The sequence below is a fragment of the Triturus cristatus genome, chromosome 4_2, assembly GCF_964204655.1.
Source record: "Triturus cristatus chromosome 4_2, aTriCri1.1, whole genome shotgun sequence".
NCBI lineage: Eukaryota > Metazoa > Chordata > Amphibia > Caudata > Salamandridae > Triturus > Triturus cristatus.
Genome location: NC_140586.1, coordinates 196,553,696 through 196,567,908, shown reverse-complemented (window position 1 = coordinate 196,567,908; position 14,213 = coordinate 196,553,696). Strand labels below are relative to the sequence as shown.

Here is a 14,213-nt window from a genome sequence, read left to right as displayed (position 1 = left end):
GCTCTCCGGCTGGGGAGCTCGCCTATTACATCCCACCGTGCAGGGCACATGGCCGCCTCAACAAAAGCTACTCCATATCAACCATCTGGAGTTACTAGCAATATTTTTAGCCCTAAAATCTTTCCAAACACAGATTTCAGGCAAGGCAGTCCTCATTCGTACAGACAACATGACGGCCATGTATTATATACAAAAACAAGGCGGCGCACACTCGCCACAGCTCTCTCAATTAGCACAGAGCATATGGAGATGGGCAATTCCCCACAAAATCTTTCTCCTAGCTCAACATGTCCCAGGAGTCCAAAACACCGTGGCAGATCTGCTCCGCAGACAGACACAACAGATCCACGAGTGGGAACTTCACCCAAAGGTTCTTCATCCGTTCTTTCAAATGTGGGGGCATCCGCAGATAGACCTCTTCGCCACCCACGAAAACACAAAATGCCCAAGCTTCGCCGCCAGATACCCACACCCATTGTCCAAAGGAAATGCGATATGGATGAACGGGTCAGGCAAATTTGCATACGCTTTTCCGCCTCTCCCACTCATTCCATTAGTGGTGCGCAAACTACAACAACACTTCCTCACACTAATCCTAGTAGCTCCAACGTGGGCCAGACAACCGTGGTACACCACGCTGCTGGAACTCTCTGTAGTACCACACCAAAAACTACACCTCTCACCATGCCTCCTAACCCAGAACCATGGAGAGATCAGACACCCGAGCCCAGCTCAGCTCAACCTTGCGATCTGGCTCCTGAAATCCTAGAATTTGGGTACCTAAATCTTCCCACTGACTGTATGAACATCATCAGAGAAGCTAGACGACCTACCACTAGAGCGTGCTACGCTGCCAACACATCATAAGCTACTTACTCCACCTACAAAGGTGTAATCTAGCCTATACGTCCATTCAACTACACCTCGCAGAAATTGCAGCTTACTTACAAAACAGGCAACATCTTTCACTCTTTAGAGTACCTGCCATTAAAGCCTTCATGGAAGGCCTAAAAAGAATGATTCCCCCCAGAGTACCACCCTCACCTGTGTGGAACTTAAATATTGTTCTCACAAGGCTAATGGGGCCTCCCTTCGAACCTTTACACAAATGCGAACTACAATTCCTAACATAGAAAACAGCTTTCCTTGTAGCCATCACTTCCCTTAGAAGGGTCAGTGAGATACAAGCACTTACCATACAAGAACCTTTTCTTCAAATGCACCATAACAAGGTTGTTCTCAGTACCAACCCAAAATTCCTACCTAAAGTCATTTCCCCTTTTCACCTAAACCAATCTGTAGAACTACTAGTATTTTTCTCGCAACCACAGACCGTTGCAGAAAGGGCTCTGCACACGCTAGATGTCAAACGAGCCTTACTCTACTACATCGAGAGAACACAACCTTTCCGCAAGACCAAACAACTATTTGTCTTTCTCTCCACCACACAAGGGCAACCCCATCTCAAAATCAGGGATAGCTAGGTGGATTGTAAAATGCATTCAGATTTGCTACCACAAAGAAAAACGAACGCTATCCGTTCCTCCTAAAGCCCATTCTACACGAAAGATAGGGGCTTCCATGGCATTTTTAGGGAACATCCCATTAGATGATATCTGCAAAGCAGCTACATGGTCAACACCGCACATTTTCACTAAACACTATTGTGTAGATGTGCAAACTAAGCAACAAGCTAGTGTGGGCCAGGCTGTACTCAAAACGTCCTTTCAAACCACTGCAACAGATACCGGTGGTCGCCGCTAAGGTTGGGAACGGTTATATAGTCTATGTAAAAGTGTGTAATCTGCAGCTCATATGCCTCAAACGGAATATGCTACTTACCAGTATGCATCTGTTCTTGGCATGTAGAGCTGCAGACACACGCCCACCCGCCTCCCCGGCTACCTGTATCTGTTCCAGTTTATCTTATTTAGATACACACATGGGTTTCTTCACTGTTATTACTACGCTCCATCTTTCCCTGCTGGCGAAAAACAATCTGAGGATGGAGCCGAAGCCCATGAGCAGTACCATCCAAAGGAGGAGTCACCGACCTTGTGACTTCCAAAGACTTTCCAAGAGGTAAAACAAACTGCAAACATCCGGGCCCAACACCAGATGGTGATCTATGCAAAAGTGTGTAGATTTGCAGCTCTACATGCCAAGAACAGATGCATACTGGTAAGTAGTATATTCCTTACGTTTCATGCAACATCCTTAGTTACTTTTAGATCAAAACAGTACCTCACACACACATGAGAAATGGAAGGGTGTCAGAGATTATTTGCATTAATATTAGTGAGCTGCTGTTGTGTTACAATATTGGAAACATGTCATCACTGTCCATGAATATTATAGATGTAAACACGTGTAGAATTTTGGAGGAATGGCTGTGCACTGTCAGTGACCTAGTCAAAGAGCGCATGAAACAGCTGAAACTGGACCATATATTCAAAGCGGTTCCTAGCAGGGGCTGGGGGCCCCCTAAATGTTAGGCCCAGGGCCCCAAAAATCCTTAATATGTCCCAGTTTGCCCACTCTTATAAAAAAAAAAAAAAATTCCCCCCTAGGTTGTTCAGGCTCGCTTGCTTGCCGCGTTGGACTCCCAAACAAATTTTACGCCCAACCTTTTTCAAATGTCACCAGCCGCCACTCTGAAGACTTCTTCGAAGAAAAACAAAGTGCAAACATCCGGGCCCAACACTAGAGGGCGATCTATGCATAAGCATGAGATTCTACAGCTCTACATGCCAAGAACAGATCAGATGCATACTGGGTAAGTAGCGTTTTCCATTCTGCTGCAGAACCATGCTGTGGAAAAGGTTCACAATTTTCAAAACGTAAAGGAATGTATTCCTGTTAACGTTTTAGCTTGAAAGAATTCAAGTGTCAACCTCACAACAGCCACCAAATGGTTAGAAAAGAGAAACTGTGAATGTTGTCTCCCCACCAGATCTGTCCTCAACTCAATCGGTGACAATGGATGCACACATTGATCTTCAGTACACATTTTCACATTCCAATTGCTGTGAAACATTGAATGTTCCTTTGGTTCTTGGTTTGCAGAAACCATTCTCAATACATTGTCCTCCCATTTGATTTAAAATGTGCTCAGAATATTTTCAAGTTGCATGGCAACACACTTTGAACGAAGGGAATCTTAAAGGATCTATATTTTGATTTATGATGGATTCCTCACCTGTAGAGTAATCTAAAGCGTTTGACTGGATTTGCAAACTTCAAAACTCTCGTCACCGGTAGGGAGCAATGGCTACATATTGATGCTGAAAGTGACGTCCGATGACATCACCAAAGCTCTATAGTGTCCACTGCTTTTTCAGCGCAGATCTGGAGCTCAAACTCAACTCCAGTCAAATCCATTCACTATGTGGGGGCAGTACTGAAACACCCAGAACGCAAGAATGTTTCCTTCGCAAGAGATCTAGACTCTGTGGCGCTCAAACACATTTTATCCCTTCTGGGTTCAAAGATGTCCTACAGTTTTTCTTGTTCCAGAAGCAGTACTGTCTTACCTGCTCTACTTGCCCAAATCGGGGTTGCAGTTTTCATCCATGAAAGTGCATCTTACAGCAGTTGCTGCTTATTGAACATATACTTCACAAACCAGAGTCCCAGTCCTTAAGGGAGGGATTTTAAAGTAATTTGTCCCGCAAGGTGAACCTCCCCTCTCACTAACTCCTATACCCCTCTTGAAATTAATAGGTCCCCTGTTCAGACTGATACACAGGGTTTCCTTGCATAGTCTCGTTTTGAAAGCTGCTTTCCTGCTAGCGAGTACATCATCCTGCCCTTAGTAAAATCCAACCTCTCTGTTACGATGTACCCTGTAATGTACACCGAAACAATTAAGTGGTCATGAAGATCCTTCCAGGTTTTCTTTTTAAGGTTATTTCGGACTTCCTTTTCTCTTCCAACTGTCTGTAGAACCCTCCTTTTAAATATGAGATATTTTGAATAAGACTTGAAAAGAGTATAATAAATATGATCATATGAAAAACTTTACATATGTAAATGTTTCAGTATAATTGGAACAGAACCAACAGCTCAAAGTAGCTAAGTCGAAGAAATACAGGTTTAGTAAGTACACTATCCTTTTTTCTTTGTGTATCCTCCTTCTCTGTCAGAGAGGTATTCGAATAAATCAGAAGATAGAGTGCTAAAATTCTGTTTTAGTAAAAAGAGGGGGGAAAAACTGAACCAAACCTTTGTTTGTAAATTATGAACCTCTTCATTTAAGTTTATCCAATTTCAAGCAATCAATTTTAAACATGACAGTGTAGTTTAATGTTTTTTCATAATGCCAATAAGATAATTACGTGGTAGACTTCAGGCTCATTCAACAGTAGGTAAAACTTCTACTACATCTTAATTAAAAAAAAAAACTCCCGATAGTTATCTGTAGCACAGCTATTTGTAACACAGCTAAGTAGAAGTCAGTCAATAAATTCATAAGCCACTGCTATCATGTATTTGTTTCTAGAGGAATCACTGAGGTGGGTCAACCTTTTTGGATAGAGCATTAGGTTTTTCAGATGTCACTTTTCTTCCTTGATCCCTTTTAGGGTATGGGCGTTCTACTCTACATTGCTTTTTTGGTATTAAAGGCAGTCCCCTAAAAGAGAAGGAAAATTGATTTTATCTTCAATTCTAATTCCCATCAGCGGAAATCTCCATTGAAATCCTAAGCGACTTTGCCTCCCAAGTGCTAGAAGAGAGACTCTGATTTGCCTCTTTGGCAAAATCCTTAAGTCTCTGTACAAAAGAACTAGAGCAGCTGCCACTGACCAGGCACAATGCTTTCTTAAAGGTGCAGTGTCAGTTTTCCTAGGTGTAATGGCTACTTTATACTTCCTACTCTTTTTCATTTGAGCAAAGTTTGTGAAAGAGTTTATCTTGCCCCTCTGTTATATTAGTGACAATTTAATAAATTATATCTTTTATAAAGAAAACTAAATTTGGATAGTACAGCCTAAACGTGCTGCAGATTCTCCCATGTGGGCAAGACTGTTCGGTACTTAAGATTTATCAGTTTCGATTCCTCTGAAGGAAACTAGGATTTACAGGTAAGAAACTTTTATTTACTGTCTCTGGTGTTTTGAAAGTTACATAGTGGTCTGACGAGGCCTCCTCTTGCTTTTAAAATTGAGCCTTCTGGCAAAGGGACAGTGATGCTCATGATCTCCCAACCGAGTGAAACATTGGCATCGTAGGGAGTCTGGATTATTTGGAGGGAGGAGATTAAAGTTATATTGAATGATACCCATATTTAATTGCCATGAGATTTTCCGACATTCGTCGGTTTCCTTTCTGGCCTCCTGTTGGAGGAGAGTGTATGTGTCATTAAAGCTTTAAAAAAGGAATTGTTTCATAAAATTCAGCCTGAATGATCTACCCAGTGAAAATCATACTAATGTGTTTTTCATCTTTTATATTTCAGAGCAACCACCAGAACCAAGAAAAGGTATATCTATGAAGCAGAGATGCTTGCTTTCTTTTCTTAGCAATATTCAAAACAAATAGTGTCATTTGAAGGTTGGTTGCTCTTGAAGGTTCTTCCGATCAAAATGTCTGTATGGAATGATGAAGCTATAAACTCCATTACCTGGTGGATGGATATGTTCCTAACTGTTTGAAGCACGTTCTGCTGCAGATCACATGCTGCGTTTGGCTAGGGCGTTACAATTCGTTTTTCTTCTAATAGGACTTGGTGTCGAGGTGGCTCACGATGCCTCCCTGAAATGCACAATCACCAGGGCACAGATTCTACCTTACATTGTGTTTATCCACTATCTGGTTAAGGCTTGGTTTTTGAGTGCTTTATTACTGTTGTTCCACAAGTCCAGATATTGATGCTAGAGCTCCATGCACACTGATTTTTCAAGACGCCAATTACATCTCACAAACATTGACTGCTCTGGAACCAAATTGTTTGACAAGCACGGGGCCATGTAAATGAGAGTGAATGATTTGAAGGTGGAAGGTGTGGAGAAAAAACATCCTGTAAATTTTGTCTTGTTAATATTAAATTTGAAAGGTTGAACCATCATTGGGGTCTACATCCTCTGCCGAGCTACCATAATAGCGCTTGTTCTTCATGTAACGCATTCTGTTTTAAAAATACAGCTTGGCACTGACTGGAGAGAAGGTAGGTACAAGATTCAGCGATGCTGCACCAGGACTCTACAGAGTTTGTCAGCCATGGTTGGCAAAGACATCAAAGGAGACCACTTTGATGACAAGTGGTGAGGGGACCTCCAGAAGCCCTTCTAGGACATGAAAGGAGAACTCCGTCCTCAAACACCTTTTGATTTTGAAGACTGAAAATCTCCTGGGCCCTCCACAAAACACACACCAAGTATTAGTAATATATGTCTTTCTTCTGACTCAAGCACAGAGGGCTGGGCATAGCACTTATGGTCTAATACGGATACTATCCTTCCGCACACCAAGCATCTTCCCTCGAAGATCGAAGTAGGTCAAATAATTTCTCGTGATTTACAGTTTTGGTGTGCTAGTATGCTGCAGGTACTTTTAACGTGACGTAATATGAATTGAGAAGATTGAGCTGTACCTGTTTTCACACTACTTTACCAATAATAACATAACGATTTCCGTTTCCTCTAAATTGAGACTGACACCTTAATCCTCTAGCCTGTCTTTCCAGTGCGTGTCGCTTCCTATCTTGCTAGCCTTGTCTTAATTGTATGTTCTTATAATGTCATTGCCCAAGAATTGTACTTCAGAATGAAAACAAATATGCTCGTCCGACACAATCCCGTCCCTGTGCCTGGACAATTCAGCACTTTGTAACTTGCCGCACTTTCATTTATATTTTAGTTCTGATGTCCAATGCACTGACATCCGGCTAGGTCTCCTTGGAAACCATCGCTAATCTTGACTAGTTCAGCACGTGGGGCCCTGGCCTCACACCCTCTCTGCCCGCCAGCCCTGCTCTCCCCTCAGATATGCAGCTTTTCCACACCATCTCTTTTTGCTATAACACTTTTTCCGCACAGTCTTTAGAAATCAGTATTTCCCCCTCTCTAATGGGAAAACCCCAAGAACACATTCTGGAGCAGTCTCTTACACTGTGTGTAATGCAAGTTTAAAACGTGTATTTGTAAAGCACACATTCACTGAGAAGGGCATCTTGACGCTGAATAAGATGTTAGTTATCCAACTCAATGGTACTCATTAATAAATGACTTTCATGTTCATTGCCTTCTAAAACAGACTGTGAGACCATGTAGCACTAAACACACAAGTCACGAATCTCCACTGCATCAACCAGGATTTGGTGCAATGCATTAACTATTTGAGGTTTCATAATTTGTTAAAATTAATGTAAGCTGCGTGTTTTATATGTAACTCCCGAAAAAAGTTAAAATATTTTGCTTATCCACACCCACTTATTCCGCCCCCTACCCCACCCCCTTGCACGTAGCATCGCAGTTCCCATACTTCTTTGTGCTCTGTCACCACTGTTTGCGGGAGACATTTACTTCAATGCGAATAATAACAAGCGTTCGGAAAAACACAGCGCCAGCGTCGGCCACAAAGAGCAACGTGCGAAAATTGCCCTGCAATCAAAGGCTTTTCGAGTCCAAGTTAAACTAGAGAGGAGACGCTGAAAGATGTCTCGGCTTCTTTGTGCAAAAGAGCATAAAGACCACAAAGCTCCCCTTACGTTTTCATATTATGCCCGCATTCAGCCTTAAACGTTACAGATGAAAAACACAGCGCCCTCCCAGTGCCCCTGGCCAGAAGGAACGCCAGCGTCAGCCACCAAGAGCAAGGTGCGAAAACTACTCTGCAATCAAAGGCTTTTGAAGTCCAAGTTAAACTAGAGAGGAGACTCCATGTGCGTGCCCATCGCCTGTCCGGGCGCGCACCTGGTTTGTCTTCCTTCGCGCCCCAAAGCGACGACAATAGAATCTCGCCAAGGCGAAGTAGCGCATGCGCTGCGTTCGCTAGGCGAGACCTAAAAAGGTGATATTACCGCATCAACAATAGTTCCACCACAAACGTACCCAGCCCACTTTGTTTTTTCTCATTCTGACCAACACCATGCTGCATACTTTCTGCTTTTGCATCAAGATCTAGGGCCAACTGATCAACAGGATGATGCTGGGCTGCCAATAGACAGATCCTTGTGAAAGCTCATCTTTGAAGCCATACTATGTCAAGGCTTCCCCACCGAACAATACTTCTACACATCATAGGGTCATAGTTCTAGTAGAAGCTCATCAAAATTTCCCTTTGCTTTTGGACTAGGAAGGACAACTTACTTACTGAGATACTTTGCAAAAGAACAGCAAGATTTCTGTGCATGTGCCTGCTGAGGACCAAACTCAAGTGCTGTATGGAAAGTTACAAAGACTTTGTCTAGACCTGAGCTGTTACGCCAAGCATCAATAATGTTTTCCTTTGTTCATAAGTGGATGCATCTCCCATGATTTACTGATCCTGAAAACTTCGCATGAGCCTTCATGCATGGCACAGGAGACATTTCCCCTTGTGACTGGGACAGCCAGGAAATAGTCGCTGTGGAAAAGAATGAAGTGTTGTCGGCACAAACTTATTGCCGATTTATGATGGGTACTATAAGAAAGGGACCCTTTTTGACATGGACACCTTGACTTTTTGCCTTGTATCTGATGCAATTTTGACAGGAGTGAACCGGGTTACTGCTATCCACGTCCCCAGTGCCAGACCTAGTTTCCTAAAACTGTACAATTGTTCCTCCCAATTGGCAATACCTTTAGCTCCTCTGCGAAGTCCCTAGTAAATGGTACCCCTTATACCTAGGAAAGGGAAGCTAAAGAGGGTCTCTAATGGCTGCAGCACATATTATACCACCCTAAGAGACCCCTCAGCCAAAACATGCAAACTGCTGTTGCAGGCTGCGTGCCAAGGTGCAGAGAAAAATGAAGACACATGGCACACCTCTTGTGTGCCATGCCTGCAGACACTGCTTGCAGTATAGTTAAGTCACCCCCTTCAGAAGGCCTTACAGCCATAAGCAAGGGTGCACTGTACTACATGTGTGGACATATCTGCATGAGCAAATGTACCCCTGTGATGTCTAAGTTGATTCTTAGATACTACGAGTGGACAGGGAAACCATTTTGAGTACATGTGCTGGACACTGGTGGTTAAGAGTTCCCCAGCTGCATGATGGCTTCACATCAAACATCTCATTAATAGGCAGACAGTGATTGATTTAATAATACCTGCACCCAGAGACCACCTTAGTGGTGCCACCTGAAAACCTCCCTGTGTCCTGGCTGACTGGTGCAGACCAGCCTGCCACCGAAGACAGATTTCTGACTGACCCCCTGCAGGTGAGAGCCTGCGCTCTCTGAAGGCGAAACAAGTGTTGTCCCCCTCCTCCAAGCAGGATGGCTAAGTGATGAGCATATCAAGTTAGAAGGCTTCAGAGGCCTCTGCCACTTTTGATATGAGATCCAAGGCTTCCCCAGACAGCGGAAATGCCACCCACGCCCCAGGCCCATTTGGCAACAGCAATGGTGGGAATAATAGCTAGTTGGGAGGCGTGTTCCCCTGTCAGGGTAGTACCACCACTAAAGGTGGGCTACCTGGAGTGAACACTACTTTTAGAATTCCACTATCTTAGTTTTGGCTGAATTAGGCTCTCTGGGTCAGGGTTATACCCACTTCCCACAGTTAGTGTTCATATAGAGGGTGTAGACACCCTAAAGGTAAGTAGCCCATTGACTACTACCTGTCACTCGCCTTAACCCTCAATGGAGTATTTAGGAGGCACCACTGACACCAGGAACTTAGATTGGACGGCTCAAGAAGAGAGGACAATGAAGAGTTGTGAGAAAAGCGAGAATTGAAGACTGCTGTGGACTTTTTTCTCCAAACCCTGCCTGCTCCAAGTCTCGACAATTGTGACCAGCTACTGGCAGCCTTCACAAATTGCCAAGCAAACTCGCTTTCAGTAGAGGAGGCACCGAAAACCGAGTCCAGCCCACCAAGTTGCCAATTCCCAGCCAGCGACCCCCCCAGGAAGAGGAACCTGTGCTCCTGAGGTCAAATCTGTCTCCCCACCAAGTGAGAAGGCACCAGGACCAACCGGAGCCCCACAGGACCAATACCCGAAGGAACTGGAGCCCTTGCAGCAAACAGAGCCCAATCTGGACTCCAGAGACTGAGCAGCTATTGAGGGACGTCGACTTCGCAGAGACCCGCCCTCAGAGTTGCCCAGCAATCCATATTTTGTATCGACAACCGCAAAACCCTAGGGTGCACAGAACCCAGCTGGCATTTTTACTCTGCACCCGCGTGCCCCAGCCCAGGTACTGATCAACCAATTGCACTCCCTTGTTCCCAGGATCCTTGATGCCTGACCCTCTCATTGGGAGCTTCCAGACTTGTTCCCAAGTCCCCCTCTTCAAGAAAATCAAGAAGGCCAAGATCTTGGTATAATTTTCTAATAATCTATTCACAGATTTCTTTGATGCTCTATTCTCTGTTCACATCTTCATGATTTTAGCCAGCACGTGTTTCTTAGTTGGATCAATTTCCCATTGACTTCTTCATAACTAGAGTAAGTATAGTGTTATAGCACAGGAAAATTATGAATTCATAAACCTTCACCAAGGTCACACCAACCTTGTGAGTGTTTAGGAGAGGAGCTGTTGGTTAAAAGTAAAAATCTCAATCTGCACATGCACAGTGTAAGAATTTGTATTGATATTTACTATGTAGCAAAACGGAATCATGTACATCAAAACACCTCATGTGACAAAACAAGTAGTTAGTTCCCATATTCCTAGTTAGTTAAATACGTATGTGAACTCAAACGTGTGCTGTGAGAGTGCATTTAAAACCAAATTAAAAGTGGTTGTCAAGTCGAAATCCAGAGATGTATGCAAAGAGCTCACCTGTTCCTATTGCTGAAGTCTTGAGTACCAATTCCTCATTATAGTAGATAATGATTACCATTCAACTTTCTGTCTGAAATTTAGAGTGAGAATTAACTGCAATCCAGTCATTTAGACATGTATATCAGAACTCCAAAATAACAAAGTATTTTACACACAACGTTGAATCATAGGGACTATAGCCAAATCGCACAGTGTATTTTATCCTTTTAGCTAAAGGACCTAATTGATAGTTCGCCATCACCCAATGTCAGCAAGGTTCTAGGAGAGAGTATTCGCCCATAATATACTAGTGTGTGTTCAACATGTATTGTTTACTATCTCAATGTCTGTCAACATTTGGATTAGAAGGTGCTAAAAGTAAGTAAAATAAGTCCATGAGTCGTGGTTTCTGTCATAACGGCCACGACACGGCCAAAGGTGCCCAGAGAAAGAGGCTCCTCTTTCAGCAAGCAGTGACTTGCATCTAGTTCCCCATGACTACCCAAACTGTCGGGCGTCTGCATGTATACCTGATCTGGTGATAGTATATAACCTCTGTTCAGTGGAGGCCTTCCACCAAATTATTTCCTAGAATTTCACATCACACTCTCTCACCTAACCAACAGCATTAGCAAGGATCATCTTGAGGATTTTCCTAGAGGTGTAATTGTTCCTTCTCAGAGGCACCATAGACGTGTGTCCTGGCACATCTATGGGGCAAGGTGTTTACTTCAAGTGCTCTCACCTCTCCAGAAAGGACTAAATGTTGCTGCCAATGCTCAACCTTTGAGTGCTCAACTGCTAAATTACGTCCAATCACTAAAATAATGACTCTGCAGTATACTGCAGGTGAGATTGCATGTGTAAGAAAGTGCCTTCTATCTGCATGCTTGCCCCACCTTTTGCCAAACGGTTAATGTACTTTGACTGAGTGTGCCCTGGGTTCCTGCCAACCAGATACCCAGGGCCTATGTTCTTTCCCTAAAACTGTATAGATACAGACCCCAATTGGCACTGTCTGGCCACTAGCAAGTCCCTTGTAAATGGTACCATAGAGGCCTTCCCTGGCCACAGTGCCCTTGGTACCTAGGGCTGCAGCACTTATTGTGCCACCCTTAGAGGCCTTGCACCTTTACCCACACGCACTGCCATTGCAGGCTGCGTGTTGTGGTGCAGAACAAAGTGAAGAGTCGATATGGCCCACATCCCTGTATGCCATGCCTACAACCCACTACCCTGGCATAGGTAAGCCACCCCTCTTGCTATGTGCACTATACCAGTTGTGAGGGTACAGCTGCATGAGCCCTGTAATCCTACAGTGTCTAAATCAATTCTTAGATATTGTAAGTGCAGTAATGCCATTAATAGCATATGGTGCTGGGAGTTTGTCATTATGAACTCCACAGCACCATAATGACTTAACTGAAAACTGGGAAGTTTGTTATCAAACGTATCAGCACCATAAACCCTCACTGATTCAGTGTGGGGTTTAATGAAAAATGCACTCAGATGGCATCCTGGAGATGCCCCCTGAAAAGCGACCCTACTCTAGTGTCCTGGCTGAGTGGCTGCTTGCCAGCTGCCACTATCAGACATTTTTCTGGACCCCTGGGTCAGGAGCCTGCTGCTCTCGGGGGTCTGAAACAATGCACATCCTGGGACGAGGTGCCAAACCTCCACCTTTTAACACAACTATGGCAAACGAGGGAAAGAGCCCTTTCCCGATGCTGTTAAGGCCAAGAGGAAATCTCATGAGGGAGTACACCCTTCCGTGTGCAAACCACTGTATCACAATATGTACTCCTTCTATAATAGACCCTTATAAGGTACAAATGGGAAGTCCTACGATGAAGAGACCCACTAAGGAGTGGGAAACGAAACCATTCCTTTTGTTTTAATTACCCTCACACACCCTAGTGGTATCATGCTTCATCATCGGGTCACCCTGACACCTAAAAGTCAGGGTGGGCTCGACCATATTTAGGGAGCTCTTGGTGATAATGTGACCAGGGTGAATTAAAGATTAAAAAACCACAGGCAGATCCAAGTATCCCTTTATTTTTGGATCTGCTAGGGTTCTTAAAAAGGTATAAAAGGGGATCAAATGGGATTATTTATGGTCCTATGACCCTAAGGCCAACATGTTTCAGTCCTACAAGGGCCGTAAAGGTCCTGGACTTTCTTCAGGTTAACACCATGCCCTCCCTGGAAAACGCAGGAGGAGATTTCCCTATACTGCTGTTTAAAAATGGCAGATAGCTGCTCCTTATTTTTCTCTCTTAAAGAAGATAATGTATCCACCACCTGTGGTGCCGCTTACACCATTGCTGCCTCCTCCGGCTACTCCTAGGATGACGCCACGTCCCATCATCCTTGTTCCTCCCAGAGAAGATCCATCCTCTTCGGAAGAAGAGCCTGAAGAGGAAGAAATTCATGATCCTCCACCCACTGGTGGATGGGATAGCTATATCATACCTACACCATTCCCTCCTCCTTGTCGTCCTTCTGACTCATCTCCAGAGGACATTGGAGGTATTCATAACCTGATGGAGAGGGCTACGTCCAGATTTAATCTGCCTACAATAGTCAAACAATCAGATTGTTTCCTTTATGACTTTAAGGAACAATCAATGAAGTCTGTATGATCTATACCCATTTAAGACCATATCTGGCAGGAAAGCCTTAATGTAATGAAGTTACCGGCCACTGTAGTCCCGGTACTGCCAAGATTAGACAAAAAATACAGGGGGTCTGAGTATTCCCCTGCATGCCTTACGGGTCATCCCAGACCGGACTCTGTGAGTTCCCAAGCAGCTCAGAGGAGATCAAGAATCCTTCCACTCCCATCACATCTCCACCGGATAAGGAAGTACGCCCCTTGGATTCCATTGGGAAGAGATTCTCGTCACTGTCCACGATCTGTCAGGGCTGCTAATGTACTAGCCGTTTTGGGCCGCTACGATCAGCAAATGTGGTCTGATCTCGGGCCAATCTAGATTTTATACTAGAGGAATATAAACAGGAATTTCGTAAGATGCTGGCTGAGGGAAAGCTCACAGCGGACGAAATTATAGACTGTGCCATGGACATAGCCATAACAGGTTTTCGGCAACTAGCTGCCTCAGCTATTTTAAGAAGCCAAGGATAGCTTAGGGCAACGTCTTTCCGTCCAGAAGTGCAATCAAAGATACTGGACATGGCGTACGATGGAGACAGTTTATTTGCAAAACATATATAGACGAAGCTCTTCTAGCCATCAAAACTGATAGACACAGCCAATGCATTCGGTACCCTCCT

The 14,213-nt window shown here is 44.1% G+C and overlaps 1 protein-coding gene across 3 annotated transcripts in view; it reads left to right on the top strand.

Annotated features, from left to right (window-relative positions):
- The window catches only part of LUC7L2 (LUC7 like 2, pre-mRNA splicing factor), a 514,412-nt gene that overhangs the window by 448,877 nt on the left and 51,322 nt on the right, over nt 1-14,213 (top strand). For all 3 annotated transcript variants that reach the window (XM_085601174.1, XM_085601173.1, XM_085601172.1), the window contains one exon: nt 5,459-5,482. In XM_085601174.1, the coding sequence (XP_085457300.1) occupies nt 5,459-5,482 (24 nt within the window). The remainder of the gene's footprint in view (nt 1-5,458; nt 5,483-14,213) is intronic.